Source organism: Gadus chalcogrammus, chromosome 16 (genome assembly GCF_026213295.1).
Source record: "Gadus chalcogrammus isolate NIFS_2021 chromosome 16, NIFS_Gcha_1.0, whole genome shotgun sequence".
Lineage (NCBI taxonomy): Eukaryota > Metazoa > Chordata > Actinopteri > Gadiformes > Gadidae > Gadus > Gadus chalcogrammus.
The window spans coordinates 2,198,350-2,211,733 of record NC_079427.1 but is presented as its reverse complement, the minus strand read 5'-3'; the positions used below and the strand labels follow the sequence as shown (position 1 = coordinate 2,211,733).

Genomic DNA, 13,384 nt, shown 5'->3' with positions numbered 1-13,384 from the left:
GCACCAGCCATTCCACCAGGGGGCAGCAGCGCTATGGTACGTATCACCAGAGCTCGAAGAAGTAGAATGTATCGCGAGTTCTGAGTGAAAGACGTTCATTGCATGCTGAATGAGTTGCATTCCAAAATGTTCAACATTAAAGGCACCCAGTGCAACTTTCGAGGCTTAAAAATAAACATTCAATTTCTAGTCTTTTTTACACGTAGTAAGTTTCAATAACTCCATACCAATGCAAACCGACATTCAAGCAGCAAAGATGAGACGTCGTTTTGTGGTGAGAACTGATAGAAAATCGATAACAACAACAATGCCGCCATTTTCTTTATTTTTTGTAACCTACAATAAATAAAGCAGGCTTCCAGTCAATGGAAAAATGGCTTCTCCCCACCGGCGATTGTTGTTGTTTACGATTTTCTATCAGTTCTCACCACACAACGACGTCTCATCTTTGCTCCTTGAATGTCGATATGCAATGGTATGGAGTTATTGAAACTTACTACGTGTAAAAAAGACTAGAAATTGAATGTTTATTTTTCATTGAATGTTTACATAAAGTTGCACTGGGTGCCTTTAACATTTCAATGTAAGATTATTTTTTTTTTTTTAGAGGTAGGGTAGAGCACTATAGGCCCTGTGGCCTTAGCTTTTGTCCATTGAAACCAGTAGTTTTACACTTTTACTTGAGTAAAAAGCTTGAGTTGATCCTTCAACTTCTACAGAGGTCTTTTTAAACCCAAGCCTACTTCTACCTGAGTAATGAATGTGAATACACTTTTGATACCTCTGCGTGAAATCACATCATGTTTATAAATTCACTTGAATAATTACATTATAATATATCAAATCTTTTATTTTTATAAAACACTACAAGCTGCCTCTTGGGGAAACTGGAAAAATCAGAATAAAGAATGGTCAAACCATTTTTATTTTCCCTCAAACAGACGTCTTAACATTCCTGGGTCAGGACAGTAGCTGCGTTTCCATCTAAAAGGTGATGAGAATCTTTAGAAAGTTCGCAAAAAAGTAATTTGAATTAGGTGCGTTTCCATCAAGTGGTTGGAGCGGAATAGGGTGATGACGTTACACGTTAGTTGGCCCATCACTAGTTTTGGTCAATCTTCAGGGCTTTTCTTTCGACGGAGACATCTACTGCACTATGGCATCTGCCAAGTAACTATTCTGATGATTTCTTCATCATGCCTGAGGAAGCAAACAGACAGGGCATTAGTGCACATACAAAAAACAAAGTTAACCTCCATTGCAAATACAACCACCTTACATTACCACCACAAATAATATTGAATTCAAATCCAACATTATGGGGTGTGGCGTCCCCTCTGGTGGGGTAAAGCCAACGTTCACTGTGGGGGGTGAAGGTGACACGGCCATCGTTGGATGCGTGATAGGGAGGAGGAGTACAGGAGCCTTGTGAGGGACTCTGTCGTCGGGTGCCACACAAACCACCCGCAGCGCAACACCTCAAAAACCAAAGAGCTGGTCGTAGACTATGGGACGTCTAGACCACGTCCTGGACCAGTTCAGGGCGGGGGGTATCTCTTGGTCAATTCCATTCAAAAAGCTTTATGGCACGACTATTGTTGTGAACAGTGTTACCAATGTATTATTTATCTTTATTTTTTGTAAATTATTGTTATGGCGGGGCCCTATTGTTGTTAAGGCGGCCACCTTAACCACACAGTGCTCGGGGAAACACTGCATAACACTATATCAAACACAACTTGGCTGTTTGATGCAATGTTTCTTGCACTGTTTAAGCGTTCCCGCATGTAAGTATTGTCTTGTGTACTATGCCTCTTGTATATTGTTTCCCTGCATATATATATTTTATTTTCACATTTATATTTGTTGTTCTTTACTGTTACTCTATTTGTTACATGGTGTTTGGTGCTGCTGGAAGTGCAATTGAATTAATAAAGATTAATCAGGTTCCTGTCTGTCTGTCTGTCTGTCTGTCTGTCTGTCTGTCTGTCTGTCTGTCTGTCTGTCTGTCTGTCTGTCTGTCTGTCTGTCTGTCTGTCTGTCTGTCTGTCTGTCTGTCTGTCTGTCTGTCTGTCTGTCTGTCTGTCTGTCTGTCTGTCTGTCTGTCTGTCTGTCTGTCTGTCTGTCTGTCTGTCTGTCTGTCTGTCTGTCTGTCTGTCGTCTGTCTGTCTGTCTGTCTGTCTGTCTGTCTGTCTGTCTGTCTGTCTGTCTGTCTGTCTGTCTGTCTGTCTGTCCTGTCTGTCTGTCTGTCTGTCTGTCTGTCTGTCTGTCTGTCTGTCTGTCTGTCTGTCTGTCTGTCTGTCTGTCTGTCTGTCTGTCTGTCTGTCTGTCTGTCTGTCTGTCTGTCTGTCTGTCTGTCTGTCTGTCTGTCTGTCTGTCTGTCTGTCTGTCTGTCTGTCTGTCTGTCTGTCTGTCTGTCTGTCTGTCTGTCTGTCTGTCTGTCTGTCTGTCTGTCTGTCTGTCTGTCTGTCTGTCTGTCTGTCTGTCTGTCTGTCTGTCTGTCTGTCTGTCTGTCTGTCTGTCTGTCTGTCTGTCTGTCTGTCTGTCTGTCTGTCTGTCTGTCTGTCTGTCTGTCTGTCTGGTCTGTCTGTCTGTCTGTCTGTCTGTCTGTCTGTCTGTCTGTCTGTCTGTCTGTCTGTCTGTCTGTCTGTCTGTCTGTCTGTCTGTCTGTCTGTCTGTCTGTCTGTCTGTCTGTCTGTCTGTCTGTCTGTCTGTCTGTCTGTCTGTCTGTCTGTCTGTCTGTCTGTCTGTCTGTCTGTCTGTCTGTCTGTCTGTCTGTCTGTCTGTCTGTCTGTCTGTCTGTCTGTCTGTCTGTCTGTCTGTCTGTCTGTCTGTCTGTCTGTCTGTCTGTCTGTCTGTCTGTCTGTCTGTCTGTCTGTCTGTCTGTCTGTCTGTCTGTCTGTCTGTCTGTCTGTCTGTCTGTCTGTCTGTCTGTCTGTCTGTCTGTCTGTCTGTCTGTCTGTCTGTCTGTCTGTCTGTCTGTCTGTCTGTCTGTCTGTCTGTCTGTCTGTCTGTCTGTCTGTCTGTCTGTCTGTCTGTCTGTCTGTCTGTCTGTCTGTCTGTCTGTCTGTCTGTCTGTCTGTCTGTCTGTCTGTCTGTCTGTCTGTCTGTCTGTCTGTCTGTCTGTCTGTCTGTCTGTCTGTCTGTCTGTCTGTCTGTCTGTCTGTCTGTCTGTCTGTCTGTCTGTCTGTCTGTCTGTCTGTCTGTCTGTCTGTCTGTCTGTCTGTCTGTCTGTCTGTCTGTCTGTCTGTCTGTCTGTCTGTCTGTCTGTCTGTCTGTCTGTCTGTCTGTCTGTCTGTCTGTCTGTCTGTCTGTCTGTCTGTCTGTCTGTCTGTCTGTCTGTCTGTCTGTCTGTCTGTCTGTCTGTCTGTCTGTCTGTCTGTCTGTCTGTCTGTCTGTCTGTCTGTCTGTCTGTCTGTCTGTCTGTCTGTCTGTCTGTCTGTCTGTCTGTCTGTCTGTCTGTCTGTCTGTCTGTCTGTCTGTCTGTCTGTCTGTCTGTCTGTCTGTCTGTCTGTCTGTCTGTCTGTCTGTCTGTCTGTCTGTCTGTCTGTCTGTCTGTCTGTCTGTCTGTCTGTCTGTCTGTCTGTCTGTCTGTCTGTCTGTCTGTCTGTCTGTCTGTCTGTCTGTCTGTCTGTCTGTCTGTCTGTCTGTCTGTCTGTCTGTCTGTCTGTCTGTCTGTCTGTCTGTCTGTCTGTCTGTCTGTCTGTCTGTCTGTCTGTCTGTCTGTCTGTCTGTCTGTCTGTCTGTCTGTCTGTCTGTCTGTCTGTCTGTCTGTCTGTCTGTCTGTCTGTCTGTCTGTCTGTCTGTCTGTCTGTCTGTCTGTCTGTCTGTCTGTCTGTCTGTCTGTCTGTCTGTCTGTCTGTCTGTCTGTCTGTCTGTCTGTCTGTCTGTCTGTCTGTCTGTCTGTCTGTCTGTCTGTCTGTCTGTCTGTCTGTCTGTCTGTCTGTCTGTCTGTCTGTCTGTCTGTCTGTCTGTCTGTCTGTCTGTCTGTCTGTCTGTCTGTCTGTCTGTCTGTCTGTCTGTCTGTCTGTCTGTCTGTCTGTCTGTCTGTCTGTCTGTCTGTCTGTCTGTCTGTCTGTCTGTCTGTCTGTCTGTCTGTCTGTCTGTCTGTCTGTCTGTCTGTCTGTCTGTCTGTCTGTCTGTCTGTCTGTCTGTCTGTCTGTCTGTCTGTCTGTCTGTCTGTCTGTCTGTCTGTCTGTCTGTCTGTCTGTCTGTCTGTCTGTCGTCTGTCTGTCTGTCTGTCTGTCTGTCTGTCTGTCTGTCTGTCTGTCTGTCTGTCTGTCTGTCTGTCTGTCTGTCTGTCTGTCTGTCTGTCTGTCTGTCTGTCTGTCTGTCTGTCTGTCTGTCTGTCTGTCTGTCTGTCTGTCTGTCTGTCTGTCTGTCTGTCTGTCTGTCTGTCTGTCTGTCTGTCTGTCTGTCTGTCTGTCTGTCTGTCTGTCTGTCTGTCTGTCTGTCTGTCTGTCTGGTCTGTCTGTCTGTCTGTCTGTCTGTCTGTCTGTCTGTCTGTCTGTCTGTCTGTCTGTCTGTCCTGTCTGTCTGTCTGTCTGTCTGTCTGTCTGTCTGTCTGTCTGTCTGTCTGTCTGTCTGTCTGTCTGTCTGTCTGTCTGTCTGTCTGTCTGTCTGTCTGTCTGTCTGTCTGTCTGTCTGTCTGTCTGTCTGTCTGTCGTGTCTGTCTGTCTGTCTGTCTGTCTGTCTGTCTGTCGTCTGTCTGTCTGTCTGTCTGTCTGTCTGTCTGTCTGTCTGTCTGTCTGTCTGTCTGTCTGTCTGTCTGTCTGTCTGTCTGTCTGTCTGTCTGTCTGTCTGTCTGTCTGTCTGTCTGTCTGTCTGTCTGTCTGTCTGTCTGTCTGTCTGTCTGTCTGTCTGTCTGTCTGTCTGTCTGTCTGTCTGTCTGTCTGTCTGTCTGTCTGTCTGTCTGTCTGTCTGTCTGTCTGTCTGTCTGTCTGTCTGTCTGTCTGTCTGTCTGTCTGTCTGTCTGTCTGTCTGTCTGTCTGTCTGTCTGTCTGTCTGTCTGTCTGTCTGTCTGTCTGTCTGTCTGTCTGTCTGTCTGTCTGTCTGTCTGTCTGTCTGTCTGTCTGTCTGTCTGTCTGTCTGTCTGTCTGTCTGTCTGTCTGTCTGTCTGTCTGTCTGTCTGTCTGTCTGTCTGTCTGTCTGTCTGTCTGTCTGTCTGTCTGTCTGTCTGTCTAAGTACGTTACCTGTCAATAACGGACGAGTCTCGACCGGTAGGTCCATGTCTTTCAGACCTTCCAGCAGGTCCTGAGCTGTGGCCTCTCCTGGTGGTCTTCGGCGCTGCCACAGCAACAACATGTTCTGCTTCTGCATGGCCACAGATCTATGTTCTGCCTTGATGTCGTCCATATCTTTGGTCTTCAGCACCAGGTGGAGGGCCGCCTGCTCCCACTCCTGTCCCAGCGTGTTGGCCACCTTCAGGAGCTCCAATTCAGTCAGATTCTGCCCTGCGGAGCGGGTTTCAGTGTTGCTGCCTGGAAAAAAGACAAAGACGATCCACACACAGTCAGTTCAAGTTCCACCTATCGAGATGATGGACCACTCAAGGAAGAATAATTTCTTAATGTGTCGGGAGTAATCATTTTGTACTGAGACCAATCATCTCATTCAAAAGATGACACCCCTAACACAATTTTACTTCAGAACTAAAATAGAAATGAACATATAATAGGACGAAAACTTTTACCAATACTCAAACTGCTCGATGAGGCGGTAGACCCACTGTCTCCCCATTCCACGTCTTCAAGTTTAGGATACGTTTCTAGGACTTTCTCGTCCTGCAGAAGCCCAATGAACTCGGATTGTCTTCCTTTGTTAATGAGTGTGTCCACGAGCTTGATAACGAGATCCTCTGCGTCCCCCTTATTGATGGAGTTTAGTTTTGTGTATTCGCGGTGAGTTATCAGTTCTTTCTCTCTCACCTTGCAAAGTATGAATTGGGGATCTGCCGATAGAATTTCTTGAATGATTGTCTTGTTGCGTACAATAGCGTTATTGAGTGCCATTCTTGAACCTCAGGGAGGGAGGGTGAAAAGGAAACTGTTGTTATGCTCCTCCTCTTAAACAAATAAGTCAATGACACAAAGACAGAGATCAAATGACAGAAATGTTTAGAAAAAAATATATAGGACTATATATATAGATAATTATATATATGTATATATGCATATAAAAAGTAATATGTATGTAACCGAGCGTTTTATTGTCTCACTGAACGGGGCGATCCTCTTTATTATTTTCGCGCTCCCAACACACAGTCAAAACAGCGACCCACACGCAGACACTTCCGTTCTGCTCCTTCAAAATAAGAGTCCCTAACCGGAACTCGGTTACGCATGCATAGCTGACAAATATTGAAAGCCTAGAAATATTGATATAGGCCTATTTAGAATAATTCAAGGCCTACTGTACACACAGCGTTAGACTATAATGGGGAGTTATATTAACGCTTCAAGTTCATATGATTAAACACCCAAATTACAATTTATTGTATAGGCTACGTCACCATGCTGCAGTGGGAATAAAAATGGGTTGGGAAGCATGCAAATAATCGTCTTTTATGTGTGTATCAGATACGTAGGCTAATATGACACATATTTGTGTCATCATGGTAACGCATGGGAATTACGGCATTACGCCAGTTCACATCATTTCGCTGGCAGGAACGTTCTATATCCGCGTAACATCCAAACTAAAGCTCATATGCATTCTCTGAATCAAGATTGTGAACATAAAGTACACATTTCTCGCTAGAGAAATGCGATACAGAAACGGCCCTAAAATGTACCATTTTACACGGCTGGCCGCCATCTTTCTTCTGTGCTGAAATAAGAAACTTGAAAGTCACTCTTTACAATGGAACGTTGACTTATAAACATATTTTGGCCCTGAAACATTGACTGAGCAACGTGTTTGTCGTTTGCAGAAGAGTTCTCTGAGAACGTTTTTCTCTGGAGACTGGGTTGTCCTACGAGTACCCCTGGAGTCCTCGTTAGCCATGAGCGTTTTCACGACGTTCGTTACCAATGACTCAGGAACAGTGCATGCTTCCGCGATCCACCAGTGCTCAGCGGCCAAGCCGGGTATTGCAGCTGTTTAAGCGGGAAATAAAGAGATTCTAGGGGCCCAGAAGTAGATATCTCCGTTCACTCCAATCCAAGTGGGGAACAGGAATGTGTCTCCGCAAAAAAATTCTGGATATCAATCAAAGGATCATAATTATCTTTATGCCATGTACTAAAAAAATGCAAGTTTTCTCTTTTCAAAACGCCACCTCAAGCGTTTTATAGCCGTTTTATGTTATTATTTTTTTGCTGGAGAAGGAGGGGTGGGCAGCTGAAAGGAGTCGTGGTGAAACAAATGCTGTTTCGGCCCGGGATTCAAGAGGGCCTAGTGCACGGCTCCGTTAACTTCTCATGTCCGAGGTTTTTCCTTTTACTTAACATGAATGACGTGTATGGTTTTTAGGCACTGTGGTGACTTATCACTAAGTGTTTTTGTGATGAAGGGATTTTTAGACTGGTTCAGCTGCTGCTCAATGACTCACGTTCCTCTGCTTGCGATCATTGCGATTCACCATTTATTGATCCATTTATTCAAAAGATCCAAAGAGAAACAACGGGTGCATTACGGTATCATTTTTATAATATTGTTAATAGCCTAATAAACATTTCAGTTGCGTTAGTATTTAATTTTTTGCAAAATTACTTGAAATCCTTATATCCCACTTACAGCCACTGAGTTAGAAGTACTGACATGAAAATTAAACAAGTCAATCATCTGTGGAACGGGCAGGGCTCGAAAAACTACAGCCAATTCGTGTAACAGGACATTCGTGTAATTTACTTGTGAGCTCTCCCTCAAGCCTAGAGAGACATCAGTGTTGAACCACCAACTGAAAGAGGGTATTTGCCATTAGTATGAGTGACAACATTTCATGGCTATTAATTTAGTTCATTATATTTAGCCGATTTGAATAGACTTTTCTAGCAGGTGAGGCTGTCAAAGAACTAAATATGGAGCAACTACAAAAAGTAAATTTGCAGCATGACCAAATTAGACAAAAAGTATAGGAACTGTTCTAGCAGATATGTTTTTAGAAGTCTCTTTTGATAGGCAGGGAATAATTGTCTTTGTCACCCTGTAGTCATGCCATCAAATCTGTTGGGCAAAGTACCGCTACTGATTAATCCAGTAGACTCACCAGTCAAGTCCCCCTAGTTAGAAAATGGAAGAAACCTAGTTTGTCATGTTAATTATTCTGTTGTTACAAATGAAGACTAATACTTTCCACATATTGCGATCCAAGTTACTGGCTGCAGTCTTGGATTTTATAGTTCTATATGAATAGATTAAATTTACTAAACTATTAATCATGCTTCAGAAGAATTCACCTTTCTTGGATGGCAGATCTACCACAAGCCTCCATTGCCACCACCTCCAGATGGCTTACGACCTACGGCAACTCCTCGACTACTGCAAGCCAACAAATTGGCTCTTGCACACCAGACACGCATTTTGCTTTATTTTAGGTTTTCAAGCATCTTAAAATACCCAAATCATCGCTCCAATACACAAGTCAGCTAATGGCCTACAAGGAAATGCTGAAGCTAGTGTTAATGATGGCGATAGAAATGGACAAGCTTGCGTGTACAAATATGCAACTAGAATTGCAAGGTTCACAGCCCAGTTGCATAAGTGGTCGCAACCGTTGGATTGTAAGCAAGGGTAAAAAAAAAAAAAACTTCCCACAAACTAGTCAACATGGTCAATTGAAAGCCTGTGCAAAACGACCCTGGAATAGTCAAATGCAGCTTTACAGCGGAAGAATTAAGCCAAAATGCATAAACATCCAATGGTAAACAGTATACAAATGCAATCAAGGTTGCACTGACACTAAGCCATCTGGCCGTGGCCGTCGCAACTGTGGCCTGGCCACGGTAGGCTCTTGTACATACGCCATCACGTCGCTAGCATCCAAACAATTCTACCAAACCTTAACCAACTAGTGAAAAATGGAACAAAACTTTAGCACACACCCAGTGACTAATCACCTTGTCCAGGGGTGTTCCAACGTGGTTTACCAGAGGGCCTTGTGGACTTAAAGTAAGCCACACATTTGACAGAGACAGCACGGAATGACGTTAAACTAAGCTAATCTACAGGTTACCAGTGCTAGTGCAATTACATGAGCATTTTGCACAATATTTGTACTCCAATGCTACGTAAAGCAGGCTTCTTCAGAAACCCGTAGCCTGCTACATTGAAGGGCAACTGTAACAAATCCTGACCAAGACCGAAAGATGGCTCTGGAAGCCACTACGGCCCACGCAGCAGATTACTGCGTGGACCGTGGTGGCTTCCAGATCAACCCTTTGGTGGACCATTCATACACATGTATTCCGAGGATGTTTTGAAGACACTGGAGTCCCATGGCACTAGATTCCTTTGAAGACTAAGTTGGTATGGAGGGGCCCAAAGGGGCCCCCCCCATAGATCTTGTCAGTCATCTAACACCTGTTAAGAAAAACACACACACATCACAAGATACAAATCAGCAAAGCTAGGTTAACAAACAGCGGCGACATGCATGTCAAGGTGCAAAGAGCAGGGATACTGATGGCTTGTGTCTGAGGAGACAGCCCAAAAACGTCAACATTTAATAAAGGAAAATAACTTTTACTCACTGTGGTGGTCTGTTTCGAAGTGCCATGTTGGTAGCAATATTTGTCTGGGCTGTTCAGTCAAATGCCCACAAAAACAAACACGCAACAATGCATACTTTCAGTTTGTATAAAGTGACAATAGTGATCTGCAATCTAGATCGAAAACTTTCAACCCTCACTAAACTCAACCTCGATTGACACAGGCCGATGCGAAAAGTAAACCAAACCCATTGTGTTCACCTTTAATAAAGGGGTGCGTGACAGGTGATCTCAATTAAGAGCTAATCAGAAAGAACACACTGATCGGCCATGAGTGAGACGTTCAAAACGAGGACGAAGATTTAACGGAATTGTTACCATTCAAATTCAAATTTCTTTATTATTGGATAGGGTATGATATCAATGATTTGGGCTTTGAGTAGGCCTATATTTCTTAAATATATTTCTTAAATTTTTTCACCCCTTCGCCTTTTGAATATGAAATCTATAATCTCAGCCTCTCTATAATTTGCCCAACACATATTTTATTGTTCAAATAAAATCCCATCCTTATTTTTCCATTCATATTGAATCCTTACTGTCTTTTATTGTACAACACAATCATCTAATAATTATTCATAACGCTCTTCCATCTCCTTGGCTGCATTAAGACGAGGCTCGGGTCAGAGCAAAGATCGGGATCCACACATGATAAGGGATAAAGTTATTTATTAGAATAAAGTAAGTATCATGAAATCTGTAAAGGGATTAGTGTAGCGTATGGAAGATTAGAAAATGTGCGATTATATGGTTTGGACAGAAAACCAGTACCAAAATCACAAGGACCGACCGAGCCAGAACGGAGGAAACAGACAAACCATCTTTACCATGTTGGAAATACCCAAACAAAATGCAACAAACCAAACCTGAACAGCAAACCAACATATGTGACAACCAACTGAACTACTGACCAAACACACAATTCTTTCGACGAGCCTATGTATATGGGCAGTGGAAAGTGTGCTGTGGGGATGTTGAATAGTGTTAACATAAAACAAAACATGGAACCAATCCAAAGGTCCAAAACCTTAAGGAACCACCCTAAACAGAACCCAAGCCCACCTGCCTCTGTGGAAAGAGAGAGAGACTAAAGCCTGCGTGGCAGACCTGCACAGGTGCACCTCATCAGCTGACAAGCCTCTCAGCCCCGCCCACTGGCTACCTGTAGCAGGTAGGCAAACACAGAGGACCCAGCAGACGAAGGAGAGAGAGAGCAGTCACAGCTGTCACATCTGTTGCCTGAAGATTCTTTGTTTGTCTCCAACAAAACCTTCCAAACAGATGAATCATTGGCTCATCCCAGAAGTGTCAAATTACTTTTGAGTGTCAAAACGGGAAGGGTGGTCGTGGACTCCTGAAAAATACTACGGTTGTTTTGTATGTAAAATAAAATGCCATTGTACATTTAAAAAAAAAAGGGAAGACTTTCACAATGCACGATTCTGGGAATGCAGTGATGGAATCCCGATAACACCTGTTCCCTAATAAATGGGCTCAAGATTCTGAGTCTGCCTGCAAGAGGTTGTGTGTGTGTGTGTGTGTGTGTGTGTGTGTGTGTGTGTGTGTGTGTGTGTGTGTGTGTGTGTGTGTGTGTGTGTGTGTGTGTGTGTGTAACCCGGTATCACGCGATTGCGTGCTCCTGCGCACAAACGTTAATCTATTGAAGCGTGTTCCAGAACACGATAGTCCGACTTTTTGCGTGTTACACAGAACGAAAAGTAAACCAATGCATTCTGAATGGGAGTGTTCTAAGACAATTATATCTGTACGGAGCTCCATAAGGGACATGAGGGAGAACACTCCCGGACAGAACCTTAGTTTGGAAGTCATGCTTAGTGACACGACAAATAGCCTACTTCCAATTGAAATACAAAATTTAGAAAATAGGCCTACGTGTCCCTGTTCACGTTTCAATAGATTAAATAACGTGACAGTGTCACGTATTTTCGTGAGACCATACCCGTACTTCCATGAGTATACTTAAAGGAAGTATACTATCCGCACTATCTACCACGTTATTTTTTCAGATGTGAGTGCTGTTCCAAATCGAGAACTCCGTGGTGCACTAACCGGAAATTACAATCACGACTGCCGCCGTGGCTACTCCCCCGCAATAAACATCCCGCTTTGAACGGTGAACTCTTTACGCCTAGCAGCTATAAAAACTATAAAAACTACAAAATGACTCTATTAATGCAGGCTATGTGGAAAATGCGCCGACTTTGGCTCAGCCTGGCTCCGCCTCTTCCGCTACGTAGCTAAGATGGCTGCCGTTGAGTACGGGGAGCAAGTTTATTTTTTGCAGGGTGGTAGCGGGAAGCTCGTGAATATTCATGAGGGAACTCATCCCTCATTGGCTGGGACTTGGCTCGCTGGGACTTTGTCAGAGGGCTTGTGAAAACAGAGGGCTTGTGAAAATCAGGAACGCAAACAAATGAAACTTTGTTATAAATCAACACAAATCATTGTATCAATAGTGTGACACATGTTATACAGTAGTTGTTTTTAGACAAGTTAGCATTACGAGCGTTTGTTTTGGCACTTACAAAAAGGTAGCTATAGAGTTGCCGTGTAGTAGGTGGATTGATAGGTGAAAATCAATATTAAAATTCATGTAGCCCTACGCGAAAATATTCTATGGATAGGTCTACAGATTGTATGGCCCTTCTTTCTATAATGTAATTGGTTGTGGGGTGTGGCAGAACCACTAATTCATTTGCCGATGCGCTATACATAACGTTATAAAATATAATAATTTTTTTATTTTTCCTATCGTCGTTTATCTGTTGTTCAGGTCAACTCCATAACAATCAAGGTTTGCGCAGAAACTAAAATCCCTTTGTACGCAAAGTGAGTAAAAAAGTGAGATTAAGTTAGGACGGCAGTTCGAGTAGTCTACTGAATCTAAACAACTGGCTAATATGTAGTGGACACGAGGTAGTTTCACTAAAATTAAACCACATCCCAGAATAGTTTCAGTTTCAGTATGAATGGCATGGACATGCGCAGATTTGTTTTTAAACCTACGTGTTGAAACTTTATTTTCACGCATGGAAAATGATTGTGTGCGTATCCGTGTGACTAGAAACAATTAGACATTCATTTCCAATAATCTTTGTTCTTTTGTATTGCCGAGCAGCCCGGGAAGGACGAGACGGGAGCACAGGTTAAGCAGTTATGCAACTCTCGCACCCACTGAGAGTTGCCTTTACTGAACACACACATGACACACCAAAACACACACACATTACTAATTAACATAAACGTCTCGGTGACGGTGTCGGGAACAATAACTATAATAAGTTTTATGTTTCATCTTTATTCAAATAAAGATACAAAATATTTATTAGATCACATTTCTGTAAAGGCACATCTATCGAAACTTTTTTCTTCAATATTTGTTTTGGTTAGTAAAATAAACAAAACTATATGATGTTGGATATTACTTATATGATATGATATATGAAAACTGATATGCCTATATGGTAAGATGTGTGTGTGTGTGTGTGTGTGTGTGTGTGTGTGTGTGTGTGTGTGTGTGTGTGTGTGTGTGTGTGTGTGTGTGTGTGTGTGTGTGTGTGTGTGTGTGTGTGTGTGTGTGTGTGTGTGTGCGCGCGCGCGCGCGTGCGTGCGTGCGTGCGTGCGTGCGTGCGTGCGTGCGTGCGTGCGTGCG

The 13,384-nt window shown here is 43.5% G+C and overlaps 1 protein-coding gene across 1 annotated transcript; it reads right to left on the bottom strand.

Moving 5' to 3' along the window:
• Nucleotides 1-242: 242 nt before the first annotated feature.
• On the bottom strand, nucleotides 243-6,049 carry LOC130405774 (uncharacterized). The gene is made up of 3 exons (XM_056610974.1): nucleotides 5,694-6,049; nucleotides 5,194-5,481; nucleotides 243-1,200 (listed from the first exon to the last, which is right to left on the bottom strand). The coding sequence occupies exons 1-3, from the start codon at nucleotides 6,010-6,012 to the stop codon at nucleotides 1,175-1,177; spliced, it is 633 nt and encodes a 210-aa protein (XP_056466949.1). The 5' UTR covers nucleotides 6,013-6,049; the 3' UTR covers nucleotides 243-1,174.
• Between the last annotated feature and the right edge of the window lie 7,335 nt (nucleotides 6,050-13,384).